General features: G+C 52.3%; 1 protein-coding gene across 1 annotated transcript; it reads right to left on the bottom strand.

Moving 5' to 3' along the window:
• Window positions 1-583: 583 nt before the first annotated feature.
• On the bottom strand, window positions 584-8841 carry Znf74 (zinc finger protein 74). Its single transcript, XM_013031507.1, has 5 exons — window positions 8791-8841; window positions 8345-8430; window positions 7133-7259; window positions 6234-6329; window positions 584-2190 (listed from the first exon to the last, which is right to left on the bottom strand). Exons 1-5 carry the CDS (start codon window positions 8822-8824, stop codon window positions 584-586), a joined length of 1950 nt encoding a protein of 649 aa, XP_012886961.1. The 5' UTR covers window positions 8825-8841.
• Window positions 8842-9478: the final 637 nt, after the last annotated feature.

Here is a 9478-nt window from a genome sequence, read left to right as displayed (position 1 = left end):
TTCGTGATTAATGAGAGATAAGAATCTCACAGACTGGGGCTGGGAAGGTGGTAGAGTGCTTGCCTTGCATGCATGAGGCCCTGGGTTTGATTCCTCAGCACCACATAAGCAAAAAGAAAAAAGCCAGAAGTGGTGCTGTGGCTCAAGTGGTAGAGCACTAGCCTTGAGCTGAAGAGCTGAGGGACAGCACCCAGGCCCAGGGTTCAGGCTCCACCATCGGACCCAAAAGAAAAAGAATCTCACAGACTTTTTTGTCTCAACTAGCTTCAAATCCTGATCCTCAGATCTCAGCTTCCTGAGTAGCTAGGATTACAGGTGTGAGCCACAGGCCCAGAATATCTTTTTTTGTCTGCGGGCTACACCCTCCTTGTTAATGACCTCCAATCCAAGGAAAACAGGATGGAAGCGACTGGAAGCTCTAACGAGGGGGTGGGGGGTTGGGAGGCCGTGGAGCCTTGGCTTGTGGGTCTCATCTGAGACCAGAGACCAGGCCTTGCAATGGGGGTCCAAAAACATAGAAGCAGTGAAGGCTCCTTAGTGATGGTGGAGCTCAGGACAGCTCCAATGACCAAGGGCACCCTCCCTAATTGCCCGCCTTACTTCCCAGCGGTGAAGTCCTGCTAGGTGGTGGCTGCACCACACACAAGAGCTTTGCCACATCCAGTGCATTCACGGCATCCACATCCCGATCGCCTGTGTCCTCCGTGCCTAGCAGGTCTCCAGGCACATAGTAGGTGCTCAGCAAGTGGCCGCCCAGCTGCAGGGAGAAGGGTCTCTCTGCAGCATGCAGCCTCTGGTGTTCCAGGAGGTGCGAGCTCCAGCCGAAGGCCTCGCCGCATTGGCTACACTGAAAGGCTTTCTCCCCGGCGTGGACCTTTTGGTGCTTGATCAGACAGTGGTTCTGGCTGAAGGCCCTGCCGCACACCGGGCACTTGTAGGGCTTCTCCCCGGTGTGGACCCGCTGGTGCACGATGAGCGACGAGTGGCAGCTGAAGGCTTTCCAGCAGGTGCTGCAGTCGAACGGCTTCTCTCCGGTGTGCACCCTGCGGTGCACGATGAGGTAGGAGTGCGAGTTGAAGGCCTTGCCGCAGTCGGTACACTTGAACGGCTTCTCCCCGCTGTGGATCCGCCGGTGCACCACGAGGTACGAGTGGCAGCTGAAGGCTTTGCCGCATTCGGGGCAGGGGAAGGGCTTCTCCCCGGTGTGGCTGCGCCGGTGCAGGGTGAGGCGCGCGCGGCTGCGGAAGGCCTTGGCGCAGTCGCCGCACTGGAACGGTTTGTCCCCGCTGTGGGTCTTCTGGTGCGCGGCGAGGGACGAGGGGCAGGTGAAGGCGCGGCCGCAGGCGCTGCACTTGTGCGGCTTCTCGGCTGAGTGCACGTGGCGGTGGCGGGTGAGGTGCGTGCGCTGGTTGAAGGCCTTGCCGCACTCGCCGCACGCGTACGGCTTCTCCCCAGTGTGCACCCGCAGGTGCATGGCGAGCAGCGAGCTGCAGCTGAACGCCTTGGCGCACGCGCCGCACTTGTACGGCCGCTCGCCCGTGTGGGTGCGGCGGTGCACGTTGAGCGACGAGCGGCAGCTGAAGGCCTTGCCGCACTCGCCGCACGAGAACGGCTTCTCGCCCGTGTGGCGCCGCTGGTGCTCCACCAGGTTGGTGCTCCACGGGAAGGCTTTGCCGCATTCCCCGCACGTGTAGGTCTTCTCGCGCCGGTGCCAGCGCCGGTGCAGCGCCAGGGCGGCGCTCTGCGGGAACGCCTTCCCGCACTCGGCGCACGGGAACGCGCCAGGCCCTGCCACCGCCCGGCTCCGCCTCCTGCGCTCAGGCGGCGGCGGTGATTGCCTTGACATGGCCGATCGCAAGTCCTCGGTGCCGGGGCACTCTCTCTGGTGGCCTTGGTCTAGCTCCCGGGTGCCCTGGGCACCTGGGGGGCATCTGACAGGTGAGTGTCCTCCTGCAAGGTCGGTGGGCGTGGCGGTGCGGGGACACTGGCCGGGGGTACCCTCCTCAGACCCACCGTGTCCCCTGCTCTCTGGGAGGATGATGTCCCCTCGGGGCACAGCCTCCCAGGCCTGTACCCTGCCCACACTGGGCCTCTGCAGCTGCTCCAGAAGCCACTCCTGGGCCATTTGTGTTTTGCATCTGTTCTGCTGTGCAGAGTCCTCCCCCTTCATTGTAGGTTTGGGTTCCCATTCTGTAAGAGATCCAAAAGGGAATTTTCTAGGAGCAGGGGGAAGGGTGGCCTGGGAATCCCAACTGGAGACACCAAGAGAGACAACGAGCTCAAATGTATGACACAGAGGGTCAAAGAAGACACCCAGGGTAAACTATGCACAGAATCAAAAAGGAAGGAAAAAGGAGAAAGCCAGAAGGAGCCAGGAAGAATGTGAAGATGCAGTGAGACGGAGAAACCATGGAGATCGCCACAATGTGCAGCCTCAATTGAGTAATGAGGGGCTGAGAAAGGGTCCCCCTCAGGGAGTCTGGGGGTCAAGATACAATGTCACTCAGTGATGGGCTGCCAAGTGGCCACAGCAGATACATCAGGTACTGATGTATACTTGTCTAAAGAAATAAGCACCAGGCACTACTGGCTCATGCCTGTAATCCTAGCTACTCAGGAGCCTGAGATCTGAGGATCAAGATTTGAAAGCAGCCAGGGCAGAAAAGTCTGTGAGACTCCAACAAACTATTCAGAAAAGGCTGAAAGTAATGCTGTGGCTCAAGTGGTAGGTCACTAGCCTTGAGCGAAATGAAGGTTAGAGACAGCAGACAGCATCCGCACCCTGAGGGCAAGCCCCCAGCACAAAAAAAAATAAATAGCATTCTCTCCAACCCAAGGTAAAGCACACCTGTAATCCCAGCTACCAAGTAGTTGACAAGTCTGTAGAAGGCCTGTACAACAAAGAGAAGGGGTCGGGTGCCGGTGGCTCAGGCCAGTAATCCTAGCTACTCAGGAGGCTGAGATCTGAGGATTGCAGTTGAAAGCCAGTCCACGCAGCAAAGTCCATGAAGCTCTTATTTCTAATTAACCACCAGAAAACCAGAAGTGATGCTGTGGCTCAAGAGGTAGAGTGCTTACCTTGAGCTAAGAGCTCCAGGACAGTGCCCAGGCCCAGAGTTCAAACCCAATGACCAACCAAAAAAAAAAAAAAGAAGGGGTCCAGGTTAGGGAAAAAAGAGGTATGGTAACAATTAGGGCTGATGAAATGACAGCATCCATAAGAAGGGATACTATACAACCAGTAACAAGCACATCCCAACACGTAGCACAGTGGTTCATAAAGCCAGTGAAATGGCAAAGTACATGGCCAGTCCAGGTGCGTGTTTTAAAAACATACCTATCTATGGATTCATCCCACAGTACTTTTGGGATTGGTACCAGGATCTCTCAGACACTAAAGATCAAATGGCTGGATGCTCCTGGCTGACATCTGTTATCCTAGCTACTCTGGAAGCTGCAACTTGGTGAATCAAAGTTCAAAGCCAGCCAGAAAGTCTGTGAGAGGGGTTGGAGTCATGACTAATGGGAGCTTGCCAATCAGCAAAAGTTTCAGATACCCAGTTCAAGTCATGATCTCTGATAAAAGAAAGAAAAAAAAGTCTGTGAGACTCCATCTCAAATTAACCAGCAAAATGCCAGACAGGAGGCAAGGCTCAAGTTATAAAGTATCAGCTAGGAACAATAAGTTAACTTGAGTTCCAGCCCTAGTATTGGCCCAAATATACAGACAAACCTACAGATGCTCAGGTCCTAAATAAAATGGTACAGTATTTTATACAACATACACATGTCCCCTGCATTTATTTTTTTGGTGCCGGTACTGAGCCTTAAATTCAAGACTTGGGCAATGTCCTTTAGCTTGTTCATTCAAAGTCAGTTCTCTACCACTTGAACTACAGCTCCTCTTTTAGCTTCTTGGAGGTTAATTAAAGAGAAATCTCATGGACTTTCTTTGAACAGCAATTCTCAGATCACAGTCTTCTGGGTAGCTAAGATTATAGGCAAGAGCCATGGGTACCTAGCCTATGTGTACACTTTAAATCATGTCTAGATGAATTAGAATACCTGATCCAATGTAAATGCTATGTAAATAAGTATTATACTGCTAAGAGAATATTGATAAGAAAACAGTCTGTACATGTACAGGGAAGGTGACATTTATTTTTATTTTATTTTATTTTTTTTGGAGTCTGGTCATGGGGCCTGAACTCTGGGCCTGGCGCTGTCCCTCAGCTCTTCAGCTCAAGGCTAGCGCTCTACCACTTGAGCCACAGCGCCACTTCCAGCTTTTTTCTGTTTGCTTATGTGGTGCTGAGGAATCGAACCCAGGGCCTCAGGCATGCAAGGCAAGCGCTCTACCACTGAGCTATCTTCCCAGCCCGACATTTATTTTTTTAAGTATTCTGAGTTGAGGCTGATTGAGATTGCAGGTATAAAACCTGCACAGGTCACCAGGCACCAGTGACTCACATCTGTAATCCTAACTACTCAGGAGGCTGAGCTCTGAGGATTACAGTTCAAAGCCAGTTTGGGTAGAAAAGTCCCCATGAGACTCTTATCTCCAATTAACCCTAAGAAAACCAGAAGTAGCATTGTGGCTCAACATGGTAGAGCACTAGCCTTGAGTGAAAAAGCACAGGAACAGTGCCCAGGCCCTGAGTTCAAGCCCCACGACTGACAAATAAAAAACCTTGAGCTGGGAAGGTGGCATGCCTTGCATGCATGAGGCTGTGGGTTCGATTCCTCAGCACCACATAAGCAGAAAAAGCTGGAAGTGGCTCTGTGGCTCAAGTGGTAGAGCAATAGCCTTGAGCTGAAGAGCTGAGGGACAGTGCCCAGGCCCAGAGTTCAGGCCCCATGACTAGGAAAAAAGAAACCTGCACAGGTGGCAGGCTGGCTGTTTGGAGGATCAGCTGAGAGGAAATGGGAAGTAATAGTAATACACAGTTATCTTTGAGTGGAAAGATTCTGGGGCATCTCAATTCTCTGTACTATCCTAATTCTTAGGATACATAATATCTGAGTTGAACAAAACTGTGATTTTTTAATGCAATTTTGGCTAGATGGAGAGGCTAGGATGCGAACCAAAGTTGGGTTTATTTTCTCTTTTTGTGTTTGTGTGTGTGTGCTTGCACTGGGGACCTGGATGCAGTCCTTTAACTTTTTTGCTCAAAGATGGCATTCTACCCCTTGAGTCACAGCTCTACTTCCAGCTTTTTTTTTTTTTTCTGGTGGTGGGGCAGGCCTGAACTCTGGGCCTGGGTGCTGTCCCTCAGCTCTTCAGCTTAAGGCTAGTGCTTTCCCACTTGAGCCACAGTGCCACTTTCGGCTTTTTCTGCTTATGTGGTACTGAGGAATCGAACCCAGAGCCTCATGTATGTGAGGCAAGCACTCTACTACTGAGCCACAGAAATTTCTCTTTTTGAGAAACAGTCAAGAAAAAGCCATGCCATTTCCTGCTTAGACCTACCTACAGCTCCCTTTCAGTCACAGAGGACAGGGCACCTCACATAAACATAGCTGTAAGTAATGCACTGATGGTTCATGCCTATAACCCTAGTTACTCAGGAGGCTGAGATCTGAGAATTGCAGTTCCAAGCCAGCCCAGGCAGGAAAATCCCTGAGACTCTTTTTTTTTGTCAGTTGTGGAGCCTGAACTCTGGGCCTGGGTGCTGTCCCTCAGCTCTTCAGCTCAAGGCTAGTGCTCTACCACTTGAGCCACAGCGCCACTTCCGGCTTTTTCTGCTTGTGGTGCTGAGGAATTGAATCCAGGGCCTCATGCATGCAAGGCAAGCACTCTACCACTGAGCCACCTTCCCAGCCCCCTGAAACTCTTTTCAGTTAACCACCAAAAAGCTGGAAATAGAGCTTGACACAAGGGATAGAGAGCTAACCTTGAGTGAGAAAGCTAAGGGACAATGCCCACGTCCTGAGTTTAAGCCCCAGTGCTGGCATAATATCCCTCCTCAAAATACAGATGTAGTTCTGTCTCTCACCAGCAGAGGACAGGTGCTTGTTTGGCCAGTTTTGCTCACTGCTGTATTCCCAGCACAGTTCCTAGCGTATAGCTAGTGCTTAATAAATGTTGAGGGGATGGAGGGTTTATCAGGATATGGGGAAGGCACAGATGGGGCCTGAGCAGTGGGACTAAGGAGGAAATGAGAAGTGTTATGGGGAGGGCCAGATAGGTGGGGGGGGCAGGCGGGGATTCAGGGGACTATCACCCTACTCACCTGCACAAATCCTTGTGTGGACTTCTCTGTACACCCTCCATGGCTCCTCACCTCGTTCCAGGTGGCAGATCACATCTGGCTTGTGGACAGGAGGCCCTGCTCATGGGGAGAGAGGGGTGGTGCTAGGTGGGGCTGTAGCTCTGGGGCCCAGCTGAGCTTACACATGACCCTTGGACAATGACAAGGTACTGCAAACTATGTGCCATCTCTAAAGGACAAGGAACCCTCTGAGCCCCAAAGTGGCGAGGGCTTCCTGTCTAACAGGCAGACCCAATTCACAGTGCACACTCTGAGAACATCTTCCCTTTTGATCTCCTAACGAAAGTTCCAGGCAGATGGGTTTTAAGTATCTTTAGTCATGGCTGGGCACCAGTGGCCCATACCTGTAATCCTAGCTACTCAGGAGGCTTGAGCTCTCAGGCTCAAGGTTCAAAGCTATCCTAGTCAAGAAAGCCCATGAGACTCTTATCTCTAACCACCAAAAATCTGGAAGTGGAACTGTGGCTAAAATGGCAAAGTGCCACTAAGGGAGAACATCCTGGCCCTACGTTCAAGCCCCAGTCCTGGCAGCAAAAAAATAAAAATGAAAATAAATTTCAAAAAAGTATCCTTAGTCAACCCCTTTCTTCCTCTCAGGAGGGCTCCCTCCCCTCGATGTACCTGCTTTGGTGCCACCACAACTCCAAGCAAGGATGCTGTCAGCTACCAGCTGCACTGTGGGAACTTCTGGTATGGTTGAGCCCCTAACCCTAGTTGTCCTGAGGCTGAGACCATGTTTCCTAAGTCATGCCATGTAGGATACCAGAAGTAGTGCTGAAGGGTTCCTCTGTAGCAGCTACCACATGGAAGGAAGCTGAAAGCAAAGTGCAGCTTTGGTGGAGGGAGGCATATTGGCTCACCGAGGGCAAGAAGGTTCTGGTAGTTCTCCAGCATTACATCCCGGTAAAGGGCCCTCTGAGGAGAGTCTAACTGACCCCACTCCTCCTGGGTAAAGTCCACAGCCACATCCTTGAATGTCACTGATTCCTGAAATGACACACACATTCTCACTCACCCAGGATGTGAGGGATTCTAGGTCCCAGATTGCCTCAAGCACGCCATAGATAAATGCCCTGTGAGAACAAAGCGAACATCAGCCGGCCTCTGAAACACAAAAATCTGACCATGGCTGGGCTAAGGGCTGGGAACAGGTCGGGAGCTGAGAACTGACCTACACTCCTACCCCACTTTCTGTACTAGAAGAGCTAAATGGATACTGTGACCCTGGCTACTCTGGGGGGCTAGAGTCTGCAGGTGGCAGGGTGAGATGGTGTGCTTTCCGGGGTTGAGAATTCCAAAACACAAAACTTCAAATAGCCAGGCACTGGTAGCTTATGCCTGTAATCCTAGCTTCTCAGAATACCGAGATGTGAGGCTCCTCCCAGGGAGGAGAGTCCATGAGACTCTAAACTACCAAAAAATGGTGTTGTAGATCAAGTGGTAGAGCACCAGCCTTTAATGAAAAAGCCAAGGGTCAGTGCCATGAGTTCAAGCCCTAGTATTGGCACAAGAAAAAGAAAGAAATCAAAGGATCATCAATCTTCTAAATCTTTCATGATCCACGATCTCTTTCCAAAGGAGGAAAATTCCTCCACAATTAGCAGCAGATCTTATGGCCAATCCCTAGTGGATCATTGCAGATTCTCTAAACCTCTAGGAGCCTGTACCCAGGAATGCACCGCCATTACTCTTACCCAGTGCTTCCATGCACCCCTGCCAGATCCCAGACTGGTAAACTCCCCCAATATGCTCTAGATCTGTACCAGGTCCTGGGTGACAGCAAAGGTGGGCAAAGTGACCTCACACTAGATTGAGTTCCACTAAATTCACTTCTCAAGGCTCTGAACACAACTCCTAGACCTCGAGGGCCTGGTGGACTAAATCTGGCTGGCAAGAACATTCAGGAGAGTTTGCCTTGTGTCCACCTGCTGGAATCCAAATTATCTTTAACTAGAGCTGTTGTCACCCAAGAGAACAGGATGCTAGGTCTGGGGCAATGGCTGCCTGCATATCCAAAGATGGGCAAGGAATGTGCACATCCTCTTCATGAAGGAAAGAACAATGTTACTCACCTCAGCTCTGGCTTCCAGGAGACCCCTACTGGATTTATCCTCTGGCTTCTCCTTGGAGAAAAGAGCAAGGTTCTGAACAGAAAGGCCTGGGGACAGAAAAAGGAATCAAGAAATGGGGCGGATCTGCCCACAACCAAGGGGTCACGGCTGACTTAAAGCCCACCCACCGCTGGCACAGTGAGGAATCAGAGAGGAGGCAGGGCGGGGGGCGGGGGAGAGCCCCCCAAATCTGGCACAACCTAGTCCAACATCAAGGTGTAATTCTGCTTCTCAGCGTCCCTAGGCACTTTAGTAAATGAGGAAAACGAGGTCGTTCTTTTCCCTTCGCGTTTGAGAGTGGGGAAGGGCTCGGGACGAAGCGGATCTGCTGGTGTTTCTGACCTGTACGGTGTGGCAATCTCAGAAGCCAATCCACAAACCTACTGACCACGGGAGCCAAGCTGTACCTGTAGCCTCGGGCGTCGGGGCTGGGGTTTTCATGGCGACCCTAAGCGGCGCTTCAAGAAGGAGTGAGCAGGTCCGTGACCTCGCGGACCCCAGGTCAGGTCCAGAGGCGCGGGTCGCGCTGCCGGGGCTCAGGGAGGACGGCCTGGCCTGCAGGGCGGCGACGCGGGCCGTACGCGCGCTCACAGCGCCCCCCGCCGCGGACGCTTCAACGACACGCTGCACCCCAAACTAAACACACCCCATCGTCCTCTGCAGACCACACACGCCCCCATCACCCCGTCTTTCTCTCCTCGGAAGAACACTGGGAAGACAGGGTCAGGCTTTGAAGCTAGTAAGCGAGGGGTACGGCCCGCAGAGATCGCCCGCGGGACTGCCCAGCCAGCGAAGCACACTCCGGTGAAAGCACTAGCGACCACCACAAAGAGCAACCCCCCCCCCCACCGCGGCCGCCTCAGGAAATGCGCATGCGCACAATGGATTCAAACTACATTTTCCAGGAGCCTTTGCGCCGTACAGGCGCCTGGCCTATTTCCCAAGAGGGTGATGGAGTCCCCGCCGAGGAGAAGCACAGGCTTCTGGGAAATGTAGTTTAGGGGCACTGCAGCGTAGGCTCTGAGCCCTCCTGGTCCTTGCTTAAAAAAAAAAAAAAAAAAAAGCTACGCTTCCCTACGGATTACAGTTCCTGTG

This window comes from Dipodomys ordii, unplaced genomic scaffold (assembly GCF_000151885.1).
Source record: "Dipodomys ordii isolate 6190 unplaced genomic scaffold, Dord_2.0 Scaffold141, whole genome shotgun sequence".
Taxonomy (NCBI): Eukaryota; Metazoa; Chordata; class Mammalia; order Rodentia; family Heteromyidae; genus Dipodomys; species Dipodomys ordii.
This window is presented reverse-complemented; position numbering and strand designations above follow the sequence as displayed.

Excerpts from the sequence above, each read along its gene's own strand:
- Znf74 (XM_013031507.1), bottom strand. The coding sequence starts at position 8,824 with ATGAAAACCCCAGCCCCGACGCCCGAGGCTACAG. Across the intron at positions 7,260-8,344 it reads TCCTGGAAGCCAGAGCTGAG|GAATCAGTGACATTCAAGGA; the intron begins GTGAGTAACATT and ends GTGTCATTTCAG. Across the intron at positions 2,191-6,233 it reads CCACACAAGGATTTGTGCAG|AATGGGAACCCAAACCTACA; the intron begins GTGAGTAGGGTG and ends GATCTCTTACAG.